Here is a 17,158-nt window from a genome sequence, read left to right as displayed (position 1 = left end):
ATACATATATATATATACATATATACACATACATATATACACATATATATACACATACATATATATATATATATATATATATATACTGTACATATATATATACATATATATATACTGCACATATATATATACATATATATATACTGTACATATATATACATATATATATACTGTACATATATATATACATATATATATATATATATATATATACATATATATACTGTACATATATATATACATATATACATATATACATACATATATACATATATATATATATAGTATATATATACACACACATACTATGTATACACATACACACATATACATATATATATACATATATATATATATATATATATATATATATATATATATATATATATATATATATATATATATATATATAGACACACACACACGCGCACACACACACCTTTATATATGTATACACCTTTGTAGCTCATCTCTAATTACAAGGGCTGTGTGACACCGGCGCTCATGAAAGATGGATGAGGAAGACGAGGAGCCTACACGGGAGGAAGAGCGACGAGGACGAGCGTGAGGTTGGCTGCCAACATTGGACATAAAACAAAAACGTTCCAGATTTATGTTCAACCTGAAGATCCATTTTGATTGTGTTGATGACACATTTCCTCAATGTGCGACCCGGGTGGAACTGGGATCCACGTCCAGTGGATGCTCCAAACTTAACGTCATCAACAGATGGCGCCAAAGGCGAAGGGGCGGACGACCGACAGTGGCCAAAAGTGGACTTTTGAGCTGAAGAGCCCAGGAACTTAAGACTTGGAGACTCTTTCGGCGCCAAGGTGAGACTTTGTGTTCAAACAGACGGAAGTTGAGACTGATAAGCAGGGCTTGAAAGGCTGAACTTGGTGATCCGACATCCCGGAACTTCGTCTCGTCTGAACACGGATGGATCGAGAAGAGACTTTTTTTTCTCAGAAATTTGTTCCGCTGCTGTTTTCTGGTGCGTTTTTTTTATCCCGAAACCTAGCGAGCAAAAGCTTCCCTCAGAGCAGAAGAAAAGTTGTTAAAAATTCCTGCTTTTGAGCCATCTTTCTTATTGTTTCCGTTCCCAAAGAAAGCAAAGACGTCTTACCTTGCAGCTGTTTGAAGCGTCCCTCCAGCTGGTTGTAGTTGAACACCGCCTGGCCCGAGAAGCCGCCCCCATCCTCGTCCCCTCCGGGCCCCGGGCTGGACATCCGCGCGGGGATCCGGCCGGGGACCACGGAAGGGGAAAGGGGCCTCTTGTAGTCCTGCATGGGGGACAGGGGAGCCGAGAACGGAGCACTGGCGCTCTGGAGCTCCATCGGTAACAAAGTTTGACACCCGTTCTAGTCAAGCATCCGCAAGAAATCCACCTCCACAAAAAAATAAAAAGAACGCCAACGTCATTGAATCCAGATCAATCTAATGGCTTCAGGAGCTTTGGTCCATGCGTGAGCATCCATGTGTGCGCATGACAACAAGAGCCTTTGTTCAACTCACCCGCCACTAGCAAGAAGAATGCCGATCAACCCACCGGAAACGACATGCAAGGAGCGCCCAAAACGGAGGCGTGAAAAGACGGACAGACGGTGGCAGAGAAAGAAGGAACGGAAGGTGTTTATCCACCAGCAAGACGCTCACACACTGAAAAGCTCCAGACTGAAAAGACCTCAGCGGAGGCCGGGGGGGACCTCAGAAAGCACAACCAATCACGGCCTGCCTTGTTTGCATAAGAGGCGGACCCGGGTGAGGAGGAAGGCAAACAGGCAGCCAGAAAAAAGAGAAAGGCGTTCACACTCAAGGAACTTTTGAAAAGGAGAAATTTGAACTCTCACTTTTTCAATTCCATCTTGAATGCAACATTTTTCAGACTGTTTTAAACTGTTACATTTGGAATAGGTCTTCGGCTACTGAAGAAAAAAAAAAATCTATTTATATTCCTTCAACCTAAATAGTTTTTGGGGCTTCTTTACTGTGTAATCTTAAACTATAAAGCAATTTTTTTATTTCGCTTCCCATGCACTATTGAATATAACTTGAAAATAATTGTAACTGTTAAATTATGTTGAAAATATGCTCATAATAAATGTGGCTTTATCTTTTTTGCTGTTTATTCAAACATTTGACGAACTTTTCACAATTATTTTTCTTTGCTCATCATAATGCTACTTATAGTTGTTGCAGTTTTCCACAACTTTTGACTCTGGCTTATTTCCTCCACCAAGGAGGAAACGTCCCATTGTTGACGCAAACAAGCGACAAACCGGCTTACAGTGAATGATAACGTTCATGATAAGAACGTTCATGATAAGAACATTCATGATAAGAACGTTCATGATAAGAACGTTCAGGATCAAATTGATCCGTTGGCGGGTTGAAGGTGAAGAAGTCGACATGGGCATGATCCCGACACCACGGCCGAGTAGAAAAAGGAAGCGGGCGAGGAGCGCACGGACGGACGTTTCCTCTCGACAGCCAGCCCGAGTCCAAACATCCTGAAAAGAGTTTTCCGCGGATCTTAGCGGGGTTCGTTGACTTGTCATCTTCCTGACTGAGCCGCGTCCCTACTTCCTGTTTGATGATTTCAAATGGTGGACAATTGACTTGAACTGACGCAACTGCGGAGGCATTTTGTGCTTAGCGAGTCACGCATCACACAGCGACGCTAATTGATTCAAGTGCGCGTTTTAGTGGCTTAGTGATTAAATGCCGCATCCACTTGTGAGCGGTGCTTCCCTCCTTGGCGACTTGGTGATGATTGACAGAGATGCTGAGGGCAAAGGTCACCTGGCAGAATGTCAACACCACCCGTGTTTCTTAGCATGTTCCCTAGCGTAGCTTATGGGTATTTATATTTTTTAAAAAGTTGACTAAAATTGCCATATATTTTCCAGACTATAAGTCGCAGTTTTTACATAGTTTGGCCGGGGGTGCGACGTATACTCAGGAGCGATTTATGTGTGAAATTATTAACACATTACATCATTTACTGCTTTCAAAGATGGCGGCGCGTGCACACGCTGCGGCCTCTCTCTGTCCCGAACGGTGTTTTGTTTTGTCGTTTAATGTGGGTTTGTCCGCCAGTTTTGTGTGTTCGTCTCGTCGTACCGGGTTGTGCTTCAAGTGCGGCGGGCTGGTTCTGCTCGACATCGGCGAAAGCGAGTTTTGTGGCGATCTGCACTTTGAAGCGGGGACATTAAAGGTGCTCGGTCTGCGCCGTCCTGGAGCGTCGCCGGACTCGCCTGCTATTCTTCCCCCGGTTGGGCGTCCGGGCCTGGCTGGCGGCCACCCCAGCTCGCCCGGCCGTGCCTTCCATTCTTCTGGCGGACGTTCGATCGCTGGACATCAACATGCCTGCTGAGTTCTGCGGACCGGACAGTGCGTAGCTGCTGTGCGTCTGGAGCGGATGGCGCGCTATCGGGCGGACCGGGCCATTGTACGAGGGGGAACATCGCGTGGAGGTGGACTGTGCGTCTACATCCGTGAAGAATGGTGCCGGGACTTTGTTGTGGGATGCCAGCACTGCTCGCCACTGGCGAAGTTTGTGATCTCCGGGCTGTTGGGGTCCTGAACTCTCTCCCCGTTGTTTTACTTGTGTGTTAATCGTGTGCTGTGTCTCGTCACCGTGGGATAGGGGGAACGGTATTTCGGTTTCTTTGTGTGTCCTAGCATGAAGGAATTGACAATAAAGCTGACTCTGACTCATTTCACATGTTATTTTCACACTAAACCGCAAGAGGGCACGATAGGCCTGTGGAATAATTGGAACGGCAACTGATGAGGACTCTGACGTAAGCGATGTAGAAGAGGAAGCGCCGCATCTTCTACTTCCGGAGTTAGCGGAGTTGTTTAAAAGTGACAGAGAGGATGAAGATTTCATTTGATATAGTGACTTGGAGTGACACAGATGGTTTGCTAAATTTGTTAGCATGCTATTTATGCTATAGTTATTTGAATAACTCAATATGTTACGTTATCATACCAGGCACGTTCTCATTTCGTTGATTATGTGTCGTGTACAATTATTCAGCCTGTTGTTTCCTCTATTCTATTTTTATTTTAAATTGTCTTTCAAGATGACATGTTTGTTCTTGGTGTTGAATTTTATCAAATAAATTTCCCCCAAAAATGCGATGTATACTCCAGTGCGACTTATGTATGTCTTTTTCTTCTTTATTATGCATTTTATGGCTGGTGCGACTTGTACTCCGAGCGACTTATAGTCCGGAAAATACGGTATGTAAGCACGATATGGTCATTAGCTGCCCTCGCACTTACTGGATGTTAGAAATCGCCAAGCATGTGGCCAGACATTGTTTAACCCTAACCCAAACCCATCGATCCGTTCTCTATACGGCTCATCAGTTAAAGTTAAAAGTTAAAGTTAAAGTCCCAATGATCGTCACACACACACACCTGGGTATGGTGAAATTTGTCCTCTGCATTTAACCCATCCCCGTGTGATTTTAATCCATCCCCTGGGGGAGAGGGGAGCAGTGAGCAGCAGCGGTGCCGCGCTCGGGAATCAGTTGGTGATCTAACCCCCCAATTCCAATCCTTAATGCTGAGTGCCAAGCAGGGAGGCAATGGGTCCCATTTTTATAGTCTTTGGTATGACCCGGCCGGGGTTTGAACCCACAACCTTCCAGTCTCAGGGCGGACACTCTACCACTAGGCCACTGAGATGGTAAGGCTGCACATGCAACTTTACAACTTTGATGAGCGCAGCTAATGCTAGCGGCTAATGTTAGCCGCTAACATTAGCGCTGATAGTTGCACACGTTCAAGTGTCGTTGCTCCTCCGAGGCTCACCAGCGCTACTTTGCTCATTACGAAACTCATCCGCAGTGAGGAGGAAGAAAGAGAGTGACGGAGTGCACAGGTGAAAGGTCAGAGAGCAACGCAAACAAACAGCAGATGTTGCACGAAGTCAGTAGAATGCGTCGACCTGGCGCCGAGCGTCACGCTGCGTTTCCTGCCATCGCCCAGCTTCCTCGCGTCTCACCACCACTGAGCAACCACCATTCGTATGTGACACGAGACGAGACTCGCCAGTTCTTCTCGCCTTCAACTACCACGCCGCTCACGCGCGACCACTTCTTCAGTACTCTGATTTGATTCCTATTTGGAATCCCAAATTACAGATGTATGTTTACGCCAAGCTTCACTGATATTTACGGCACGCACGCACGCACACAGGCAATGAATGACCAAGGGAGTTAATGATCAGATGATCAGGATCATGAAGGTGTGACGTGGTTCAAAGTACGATGTGCTTCAGATAAATGCACCATTCTAAAATATTCATGCTAGCTAATGTTGTGCCTTAGATGTTGTCCACGTTCCAGCCCCCACCTCATTTATGCTCTCTTCTCAAAGTTTCTTCATTTCTTCACGCCACCCTGCCCATTTGCGGGGGGGCGTGGCCTGGCTTACCTGCGAGTGCTTTGATGCGTGAGCGTTCAAAGAGTCTGGCCGAGCTGTTCTCGTTGTCCCAGTCGTCGGCGTCCCAGCGGTTGTTGACGGCCTCGCCGTACGTCTGCTGGATCTCCATGTGCTCCAACTCGCCCGCTACTGACGTCATCGCCACTCCGAGGCCGCGTCAACGCCACTATGCCGTTGCTTCCTTGCTTCCTCGCTCGCTTCCTTCCTTCCTTGCGTCCTCAACGGCGTCGGGCCCAGACGCTGCTTTGGCAAACCTGCAGCCAAACGTACCAACGATAAACTCAATAAGGCGCTGGCCTGACTTGCACCATTTCATTCAAAAAGGAAATACAGGGTCCGGCAAAATGATCTGACACATTTGTAGGTTTAATTAAATGCAAATAAATTAAAGAAACAAAAATTTTTTTTTTTTATTTTCATGCCATTTTGTTTTGTTGTGTTGTTTTCATTTTCATTTCGTTTTTTGAATAATGTTATTTTGTTTCGTTCGGTGAGCATCGCACTTTCATTGTGGAAACATTTATCAAGAACGAATCTGTAATTGCAACACAACGAGCATTCCATTTGCGCTTCAGACATGGTAGACATGATAGACATGATCCCGTACCTGCTCGAAACACGGTCTTGTTATGGGTTACTAACTTCAGAGCCATTGGATCAGCATTGAAACGAAAATCAATCAGCCAACCTCGTACCGCCAGAACTCCAGAAAATGTGGCAGCGGTAAGACCAAAATAACATTATTCGAAAACGAAACGAAAATGAAATGACAAGAAACAAAACGGCATTACATGTACTTTTCGAAAAAAACAAAAAACAAAAAAAAAAAAAACGTTTTTTTTCTTAAATTTATTTGCATTTTATTAAACCTACAAATGTGTCAGATCATTTTGCCGGACCCTGTACATTCAGCCATTCATTATATGAAATGAGTGACCCTTATTTAGTTTATTTGAAATTGAATATATTCAATAAATAAATGAAATAAATTTCAATTGAAGTAATTCTTCAACTACAACCGAATTCAGTGTGCATCATAAATGTCAAGAAGTGAAATGACCGTTTCACACTGCCATGTGACAAACAAATTGCAGAGACGAGCCAAGTGCACCCCCATTTGGCCACGGCGCGCTATGACGCACTGTTGGGCAACACTCACTGAAGAGGGAAAAAAGGGACATTGCGACTGTTTTCATAGTCGCAATGTCCTTTTTGGGGGTGGGGGCATGTGAGTGACGACACGTCCTTGGCAAAGAAAAAGACACCAAAGTGATGTGGCATTTTGTTCAGTCAGACCCAGCAAAATTGGTTTGTCCCTTATGGAAATGTAGTCAAAGTCAAACAGCATATGTCTTGAAGCCGCCGGCCGAAGTGCCTTTTCCCTTGCCTACAGCAACTCGCAGGAAGCGAGGACAACATCCATACTCAGCCAAGGCTGCAATCACCGGCCCATTTGCTATATGCCACAGGCCCACAGATTAGACTCCATGACAAGGGCAGATTTATATGTGCACTTCAATGTTGGGCCACCAGGGAGCACCCCAAAACAAAGGGCAGAATTATTTGAACGTGGCCTCGACTGAGAGGGGAGTCTCTGATATCGGATAGTCGAGAAACAGTGCGTCGAGCAACTCACGTTTGATTTGGACAAAAGTGGGTCAGCACAAACCTCAAGTCCCAACAGGACACAGCAGAGTCCAAGTAGACTACGGCACCATGACTATAAGAGCAGCTTCTTGACAACGCTGAAACATGGAATATTTTACTCTCAGCATCTTGGGTGTTTGCAGCACGAACGATACGGCACGCTTTCTTGAAACGCTCCCATAGTAAAGAGCACATGTGCAACATTTGAACCAACCCCCGACCCACTCATCCACCCGTACCATCTGTATCTGTACCGCTTGCCTCCAGTTAGCCCGCTGAGTTGGCATCTTTTGGACTCTTTGCAGCAGATCAGGTTGAACATCTTTGAATCAGGTGTCAGCACAGGCGGACGTTCAATTGAGGACAGCGAAGCGAGCCGCAAGTCATCCTTCAGCTCGTCCTCCTTGAGCTCTTCCTCCAGCAGAGGCATTAAGTATGCCGCCGCATCCGACCAAAGCCTGAACCGGAAGCGGCAAGTGGAACAGCTGCTCACAGCCTCATCCCGACAACCCCTTCGAATGACCCGCGAACTCCGAGAGCCACCTGGAAAGACAAGCTTGGAAAATGGGAGTGCTTGCTATCCAAATAGGTTTTTGGTCTGGAGTGCTTGCTATCCAAATAGGTTTTTGGTCTGGAGTAGTTGCCCAGCCATCAAGCGTGAAAGCAAACGCGCACGGCCATGTTTGGTGAGTCCGCAACTTCTACAAATGTGTCTGTTGAGGATTCCTCCCTAAGCCCGCAGACTCGCTCTCACATCAGCGCTATTAGATTAGCAGAGAGGGTCCAGCGCTAATGCAGTTAGCCATTGCTATGGTTACGCTGATCAATCCATTGATCGCGCAGTTGGGCGGTGCTGCGATCGAACTCGCGGCGTACACTAAAAGCACCAAAGATTTACGACGAGATGAAAGCACCCTTTCATTTTTAATGACATCAACATTACGAGCCAGGGCCTATGTATCGTCAAAACAAGAGCCGATGTATGCATTAGCAGCAAACGCGCTCCTTTGCCTTCCCCTTCCCGTTCCTGGACTTGACGAGGCGTCTGGGGACACGCTGCCGGGATGGGAGAAAGGCGAGTCTTCAAAGAGACATGGCGAATACGAACAGGAAGTGATCAGCAACTGGCGCTGGCACGCACACAGCTCACAACAGTTCACAATAGAAGTTGCAATTAGCATTAGGGAAGAGCGATAGAGCGAGATAAATGTCAATTATTACTGATGACTGACAAGAATGACACAATTTTAAACTAAGTCAAGATGACATCATTGTCCTCAGTTGGCACGTGACTTGGGGGTGAATAGCGAGCAAGCATAAAAAACTAAACAAAAGAAGCTTGGGCAATAATCAAACCTGTGCTAGCACTCGTGCTTGATGCTAATCTATATTTCAGAAGCTCTTTTCCTAATGTGTTGTCCGCTCACGTTAGCGTGCACATACAATTGTGAACCCATCACGCACACTCCGACTGAGGGGACGCTACCCTACCAGCAAGATTGCCATCCGTACATTTTAAAATGTGCACAGCGTGCTCGAAACGTTCCGAGGGCTGCGCGATTCGGCAAGTCCACTCAAATCTCACATTTGCAAAAAGCGCTCGAGGGGGTCGGAAAAGTCTCAAAGTCAAACTCAGATAAAGGTTTTGAATTAGGATTAGGGTCTAAAACAAACTACGGCCCGCGGGCCACATCCGGCCCATGGGGCCGTTTAATCCGGCCCGCCAACCCTGAATAAATTGTCATTTTTTGGGTCATTTTGCCTGCAATGACTGCGTTTCCCCAGTAGATGGGGAAGCGCTCGCCTGCGCATTTACTACCGGAAGCCGTGTCTGAAAGCTTGGTGCACTCTCACAAGTGCGTGTACGTACTCAGTAGTACGGACACGGCGCACTCGCGCTCTATTTCTATCAGTGCCGAATTTAGAGCGTGGGCTGTGACGTCAGCATTCTTGTAATTCGCGCGCTGAGCTTTCAGATAGTTTTACGCTAAAGCCACCCACAAACCTTCCCCTGGAATCCTTCCATTAAAATGAGTGGCCCAAGGAAAAGCAAGGTGGACACTGAGTGCCGAGTGTTTAAAAAAGAGTGGACAATTTGGCTCCACCTACGCGACGTGACCTTCAGCCACATGAACATCAACATCAACCCGTCACAGATCTACGCAAACGGACCAACAGCTCGGATCTCTCCTAAGAATTGCCACAACAAATTTTACTCCAAACTATGACGCACTAGCAAAAAATGGGAGACCAACAACACTGTTCCCACTGAAAATGAAGGGGAGGCTCTCAAGTTTGTTGTAAAATAATGCATTTTGAATATGATTGTACAAATAGCAGGGATTGAAACTAGCGACCATTCTCATTTTCAAACAACGCACCGCGTTGCTGTTTTGATTACTTTATTTGGATGAATTCTTTCACCGATTCTTCAAGATGATATATTTGGTCGGAATGTTTGCCGTTTGATGCCTTATAAGATAAACATCTTTCATTAATCTGACCTGCAGGCGCTGAAGTGATGGAGACTGTTATTCATAATAACAGTGTCGTATTTTACGAGAATAACTGATGGCAGTTTTTAGGTGAAATTTTTTTTTAATGCTGTTAATAAATTCATTTGTTTTGAAAAAGCTTTTTTTGAATATCCATGCTTTACTACCTACTAAAGGCCAAAACCTTTTATGCGATGACCTTTACATGTCGTTTATTTTACTTCACACAAACACTACATCCATCTGCTCCTGGTTCGGCCCCCCGGTCCAAATTTAGAACCCAATTCGGCCCGCAATTCAAAAAGTTTGCTCACCCCTCGTCTAAGAGCAGGTTAGGGTTTCAAAGCAAACACAAGGCTTGAAATGAAGGTCAAGTCTGCGTTAAGGCTTCAAGTCACACGTCAGAGCCTTCTTTTTTTTTTTTGGATCCCGTCACTCTGAATAATCAATTAAGTCCATGAAAGTAATGGCCCCGCCACTCTACCGGGTGGGAAAATGAAAAGGCAGACAAAGTCCTGTCAGTCCCCAAAGCGGCTGCCAGCCCTACTGAACGGTCGCAGTGTGCGCAGACAGACGACTCCATTGTGCCAACTCGAGAAGTTCCGTAAAGCACGACGCACGACTTTGCCGTTCGGCTTCACAAGGGCGACAGACAACATTGCTATCGTCATGGCAACACCTGCGTAAACATGAAGCAGATCCGCTAACTGTGTTAGCATGACGTCTCATGGCGAGAATGAAGGAGGCTGAATGGAATTGATTGGCAGCCCTTTTCTTGGGAGAGCAACCAGATATTTTGCCTTTGCCCGCCTACTGCCATCAAATGACAAGCTGCGACAGGACACTACAGACAGATCGGCCAAATCTTGTCAAATCAAGTTGTCACACGAGCATGACTTTGGTCAAAAAACAGCAGACCACATCCGGAAAAGGCTAAAATCTAGTCTTGTGATCCAAGCACGGGCAAAGCCAGTGGGCAGGCCGTTGTAGTTAGGCTTAGCTTAGCATTGGTGTGCTAATAGCCAGTAGACTGTTGCGGTTGGCCTTAGCTTAGCATTGGTGCGCTAACAACCAGCAGGCCGTTGCGGTTAGCCTTAGCTTACCATCATAGGTACGCTAACACCCTGCTGGCAGTTACAGTTAGCCTTAGCTTAGCATCAGTGCACTAACGGCCCCGCCTGGGCTGCAGTGGAAACACATGGGACCTTCCTTGGAATCTTTCCTTTCTCTGAATGTTTGTGTGGTGGCGTGAGGGCACAGAGCAGCTGGCCCGCGTTCCCAAACGCTCACGCAGTTCTGGGATGGCGCCAATGAGGGGGAGGGGCCAAGGCTACTATTACGAGAGAAAAAAAAAGTGAAAACGCTTGCTGGTGGTCATCATGATTCATACCAATCTCTCACAACCACAGACAGCTCACACACTTCCTTCTGCCGTGCTGACGTCACTCCATAAATTTCAAGGCGTCACAGAAAAACGTTCAAAGATTCAAAAACAAACTCCCTTTTTTTTTTTCCCTTCTCAAAGGCTTCAAGCAGCTTTGAGTCCCAAAACACATCTCCTGCACGCACGCACTCGCCAAGAGCGGGCTAGTCACAGTCCAGATTGGAAGGTCGGCAAGTCGTCATGGCGATGCATTCCATGATTTCAGCCCGGCCAACAGCCAGATTCTTCTGCGTCCGTCCGCTCGGCCCGCGAGAGCAAGCGGCAGCCGCGCATTGTGGGACGTCACATCAAATCGCGCGTGTGCTTTCCTGTTGAGCCATGTCGGAGAAAACGAAACTGGGATCAGTCACGTTCCTCAACCCTGCAGGTGCATGCACCGCCACCTGTCGTGCTGACTGCCGTTTTGTCTGCGTCTGCCTGTCTGCGTGGGGGCAGCCACTTTCACAGACTGAAAACATTTTTGGGCTTGTTTACGCAATAAAGACCATCGCAGATGCAGCAATGTATCAATTCAACAACTATTTTCATCATCAATGACAGGTTGAGACAGTTGCAGTCGAACTCACAATTTCAGCCGACTGATAATTAGCCAATATTAGCCCTTTTCAAAATATTCATAATTGACCTCCATCAATGTAATCACAGTCACCTGCCTCTTGTTACCTGTCTTGTATATAAGTCCTGTCTGCCCCTCACTTCCCTGTCGGATCGTTGATGTCTTCACGTTTGATGTCGTTCTTGTTTCTTGTTTCTTTTGGTTCCTGTCTTTGCCAGCTCTGTTTCGGTAAGCCAGTCTGTTGGTTGGTCCGTTAAGTTATGTCAGTTTGCCGGTTCTGTTAGTTTGTTCCCCTTATACTCTCTTCCAACTACCTTTTCCCTCAATAAACCCTGGTCCAAGCTGCATTTGGTCGCCCTGCTCCATTCCGATCCGTGACAGAACGATCCGACCACTTCAGCGACCAGCGCCTGGACCAACCTCCTCCACCAGCTCCCGCCACGACGCCCGATCCACGTCCGTCGTCGGAGATTGTTCCAGCGCCACGGGCTCCGCGGCCGTCGTCGGACTTCGCTCCAGCGACACCGGACCCGCGGCCGCCATCGGAGTTCTTCCCGGCGCCATCAGACTCGCGGGCGCCATCGGGTCCCACCCCAGCGTCGCCGGACCCGCGGCCGTCGCCAGACTTCGATCCAGCTGTGCCAAACCCGCAATCGTCCCTGGCCCCACTCTCACTGCTGCGGCGCGCGGTGGCTCTTGCCGCTGCACACAGCTCCGCCTTCTGAATGCCGCTGATCGCGGTCCGGACTTCCAAATGCCGCCGATTGCGGCTCTGACTTTCCGTATGCCGCCAATTGCGGTTCAGACTCTCCGTTTGCCGCAGAGCACAGCTCTGCTTCCCGTGTGTGTTTGCCGCGGATTGCGGTTCTGTCCCCGAGTTGCTGCTGATTGCGGTTCTGTCCCCGAGTTGCCAACGATTGCGGTTCTGTCCCCTAGTTGCCGCCGATTGCAGTTCTGTCCCCGAATAGCCGTCGATTGCGGTTCTGTCCCCGAGTTGCCACCGATTGCGGTTCTGTTTCCCCGAGTTGCCGCCGATTGCGGTTCTGTTTCCCAGAGTTGCCGCCAATAGCGGTTCTGTTTCCCCGAGTTGCCGCCGATAGCGGTTCTGTTTCCCCCGAGTTGCCGCCGATAGCGGTTCTGTTTCCCCCGAGTTGCCGCCGATAGCAATTCGGACTCCATGTGCTGCTGAGCGCGGTGTGAACTTTGTCTCAGACCAGTGGGGTAATTTGGACTGGTACGCCCCCCCCCGCTCCCCACGTGGGGGGTTCGTTTTTTGGGACGTCAGGATTCGTCCCTTGTGGAGTGTACTGTCACGACTCGTCCCCGGGTGCTTTATTATGTCTGTTACTATAGTTTCTGTTCGCGTCGCCCCTCCCCTCCTGTGTTACCTCAATCAATGTAATCACAGTCACCTGCCTCTTGTTACCTGTCTTGTATATAAGTCCTGTCTGCCCCTCACTTCCCTGTCGGATCGTTGATGTCTTCACGTTTGATGTCGTTCTTGTTTCTTGTGGTTCCTGTCTTTGCCAATTCTGTTTCGTTTAGCCAGTCTGTCGGTCGGTCCGTTAATTTATGTCAGTTTGCTGGTTCTGTTAGTTTGTTCCCCTTATCCTCTCTTTCAACTACATTTTCCCTTCAATAAACCCTGGTCCAAGCTGCATTTGGTCGCCCTGCTCCATTCCGATCCGTGACAGGGTTTTGTGGAAACAAAATGTCCGATACCTTTAGTGGATGGACAAACCCATGCTAGTTTATTAGCTTTTCACGAGAATTTGCCAACAAATTGCTAATATCCTTCTGGCACGAACCACTTTAAGCAGCTGATGCTAAATTGTCAGCTTAGTGTCAGTGGCCGCAAAATAAGAAGCAAAGACTACAATAGAATAATAAATGTGGAAGTTCAAAAGGAGGGTTGCGCAGGACGAGGCTGACGGGTTTCGGATTGAGAACTTGTTCGAGTTGTGCTTGTTGTGAACTTCTGGCTGTTGGGGGGGGGGGAGCGGTGAGCACGGAGGCGGCGCTCCGCTTTCAGCTAATGGCTCCTTTCCTGTCTGACGCCACTCAACCACCATCCCCGAGACCCCCCAACCCCCCGAGACACACAAACACACAAGCGTGCACAGCCCGAGTGTTATTATATTAGTGAGACTGATTTCCAGGAATCCTGAAAAATTCTGTTGCAAGCCCCGAAAGCAACTTGGTATGCACCCCCCCATCTATCCGTGCGTGCGTGTTTGCATTCCATGGGCGTGTCTATCTGGTGATGTCACAGGCCGGTCCACTTCCTGTCGGCTGGACATTTTCCAGAAGGCTCTTCGGCGTTCTCACCCTTGTGCTGCTCCAGGGAGGATTCGTCATCCGGGGGAGGTGAATATTTACAGTTAAATGGGACAAAGTTTCATATTATGTATTTCTTCACTCTAATTATTTTTATTCAGATTTTGCAGTTTTGTGTAAATATATTTTTTCCTTTTATGTAATGAAATCTATTTAATAAATTAAACAAAAACAGTCCCCAGCGAAGCTATATTAATTGTAAATAATTTTGAGAGCTATTATTGTGTGGATCTCAAAAGCCAGCACTCCGTGGAGTGCAGTAGCGCAAATAACATTGCTGACATTATGAATCAAGGATCTCTTCATCGTGGCTGACGCATGTTCCGCTGTTTGCCAGCCATCGTCTTAGTTTATGTCTAGAATTCGTTGTAATACAAAATTTCTGTGCATAGCTTCCATGTCTGTGTTCTGCTCCCAAACACAGTTCTAAGCAGACCTCTGTGAAAAGTACAACAACGCACTTATTTGGAGACTTTTCCAACTCTGCGTTTCACTTTTGCATGCTTCACGACTCCTTGTTGGTGGGTGAGTTTATCTGTCACCAGCGTGGAGGGCATCCCATCACAGCTCTTTGCTGTCACTGCTGTGCACAGATTTTCATATGATATCAATGGTCGGGCTTGCTGCAACGCAAGCTAGCTTAGCTTCTAGGAGTAGCATTAGCAAGAAGCCGCAAAAAAAAAAAAAACACTTCCGGGAGTATAGGTGACAGCGACCACACCCTTTTTTTTCTCTCACCCAGACCAGCGCTGTTTAGTTTAACTTGTCCACAGTGGCATCCCGAGCTTGTGGAATAAGAGCCCTTTCAAATCTGATATCACGATTTCGGCCTAAAAACGATAAATTGTTCATCCCTAGTACAGTACTGATTTAGAACTGTTTGGGCATTCTAATGGATTTGGGCAGACCCCACCCAACCCCACCCCACACCGCAGCACCTAATCCTCATCTTTTACAGACATCCCAACATCGGGAGCATCCGCTCGATTGTTGGTTTGCGTGCACGACGCCTCACGTCAGCAACTGGCCACATCAAGGAGACACCTCAACTTACTTCCAATGGGTCAGCAAATGTTTGCCAGTTGGAGTTTGGGGGTGGGGGCCCACATTGAGGAGAAATGAAAGAAACCAAATCAAACATAAGTGAGTTGCAAAGGAGCCACGTGAACGTCGCAAATGTGAAAAGTCACGTTCGAGAATGGCAGCTTTAGAAGAAATAGAACTCAAGAAAGGGAGCGTCGAGGGCGGAAGGGGGCCGCAGCGGCTGTGGGTCCAGTCAGATCTGATTACGTAACAGCGTCTCTGGACTCGGTCTGCACCAAAACCACGACAACAACCACGACGACAAAAGCAACAAGAGCAAGACGCTGCGGCTCATCATCACCATCAGCTCCAAGTGCACACAAACACCTTCGCTTGCACACAAGGTCGCGCGTGCGCGCACGTACACGCACGCCCACGACCACGCCTGCACCACCACCATCTTCATCACCGCCACCATCCTCATCATCATCATCATCATCGCAGCGGATAAAAACAACATGCAGCACCTCCATCCCAATTGATGGGAGGCTGCGGGAGAAAATAAAGATGCTGCTGTGGCGCACTAAAGCACGCCCGCACACAAGCACACGCACTCAAGTTGAAGAGCACCATGTGGGTGCGGAGGCGGCCTCCGGACACCCATACGGCAAGAGGGCGTCTCTCGTCGGCCTCTTTGGGCGCCAACGCGCCGCTAACTTCAGCAGTGCTCGTCATTTGGGGGCGCGTGCACGTTCGGCCCGCCACAAGCACGCGGACGTTCCCGAGGACAAAAACGAGCGAGCGGTTCGGTTGCGTTAGGTTTGGCTCGGGACTCACCTCGATGCCGACAAAAGCGCGCCTGTGTTTTCTGTGGTCGCGGTGCTGGCGAAGGGCGGCCGGGAGAGTGGTGCTGAAAACAATGCAGAAGCTCCTCTTCCTCCCCTCTTCTTCCTCCTCCTCTTCAGCTTGGAGGACCAGACTGCAGAGCGGGAGGCGCTGGATTTCTGACACACTGCAACGCCGTCGGGCGGCGACGGGTTATGAGCCCAAGCGCCAAAGTTCTATGTCCTGACGGGAACAGATAAAAAAGATAGAATTCAAAGAAGCACATCGACAAGTAGACTTATTCAGTCCCAACGCGTGAAAAATTTGATTGAGAATGACACCACAACGAGGGCTCGTGAGCAGGTTGTTTGTTTAATGACATTGACCGGCTCTCCCGCATGGGCGGTGTCTCTGGGGGCTGCTGCAGCCTCAGGCTACTACCCAATCACGTGATCGCCATGACGTGGCCAACAGTAAACCGAGCTCACTTGACCACGCCTAATCAAAAATGGCTAAAATCGACAAGACTGACTCAACAGTTTAACACGATCGTTCATGTCAGACAAACCACCGAGAACTTGCTTGCGTTACTGCTTAACTTTGAATTCAAGGACGACTCTGGCATTCTTCACAGCTCCGAACAATGTCCACTCTATCTAAACGACTTTAGACTTCAGTCCAATATGTTGGGAAGCTCTGAGTTTGTTTTTATTCACCACCACTAACACAAATTGAGTGTAAATGTTTGCTTAAACTTTCTGCAGCGACGCCACACATTCAATCTGACATTTTTTTGGCGTAATCTCCACCAAGAGAATGACAAGGGTAGCCAGAGATGAGAGTTGAGGGCTTCTGAGCATACAATGTTTCCACCCGCCCGGATAGCAACTACAAAAAGAAGCGCGCCTATCCCTTAAATTAGTGAGAGGCAGCAGGGACTGGAGGGGGGGGAGCGGAAGCGGGGTCTGGAGAGATTGGATGATGGGCCAAAGTAGAAAACGTTTGCGTGTAAGTGTGCCTACGCGCCCGCGCGTGTGGTTGTCACGACAACGCGTTATGGTGCCGAAGACTGACTGTATTCTCTCCAAAGTTTGGAAACATACTGGACAGAGCGACGAGACACCAGGTCACGTGACCATGACGTCACATTTGCCGCACTCACTTAAAAAAGACACCTAAATAAACAAGTCATCTTACTGGCATTGTTGTTCCTCGCGATGGACTTTGATTTTTAAGCATGTTTATTCAATGGCTTGTTTTGGCTTGGGGATCGTGATGACCCCCCCCCACACACACACACACACGCGTGTTCAACTAAAACAGCACAATAAAGCTGGAGAACATTTGAATCGTTTCAGCAATAGTATAGTG

General features: G+C 47.8%; 1 protein-coding gene across 4 annotated transcripts in view; it reads right to left on the bottom strand.

Annotated features, from left to right (window-relative positions):
- sptbn1 (spectrin, beta, non-erythrocytic 1) overlaps nucleotides 1-16,015 on the bottom strand; it is a 44,097-nt gene extending 28,082 nt beyond the window's left edge. The window contains exons 1-2 of one of the 4 annotated variants that reach the window (XM_037272044.1): nucleotides 15,800-16,015; nucleotides 5,452-5,714 (exon numbers count right to left, since the gene is read on the bottom strand). In XM_037272044.1, coding sequence (XP_037127939.1) covers nucleotides 5,452-5,599 — 148 coding nt within the window. In that variant the 5' untranslated portion in view covers nucleotides 5,600-5,714; nucleotides 15,800-16,015. Of the gene's footprint in view, nucleotides 1-1,126; nucleotides 2,111-5,451; nucleotides 5,715-11,175; nucleotides 11,196-15,799 lie in introns of those variants that run through there. The other 3 variants (XM_037272045.1, XM_037272043.1, XM_037272042.1) reach the window with 3 other exon arrangements.
- Nucleotides 16,016-17,158: the final 1,143 nt, after the last annotated feature.

Source organism: Syngnathus acus, chromosome 15, assembly GCF_901709675.1.
Source record: "Syngnathus acus chromosome 15, fSynAcu1.2, whole genome shotgun sequence".
In the NCBI taxonomy this organism is placed as follows: domain Eukaryota; kingdom Metazoa; phylum Chordata; class Actinopteri; order Syngnathiformes; family Syngnathidae; genus Syngnathus; species Syngnathus acus.
This window is presented reverse-complemented; position numbering and strand designations above follow the sequence as displayed.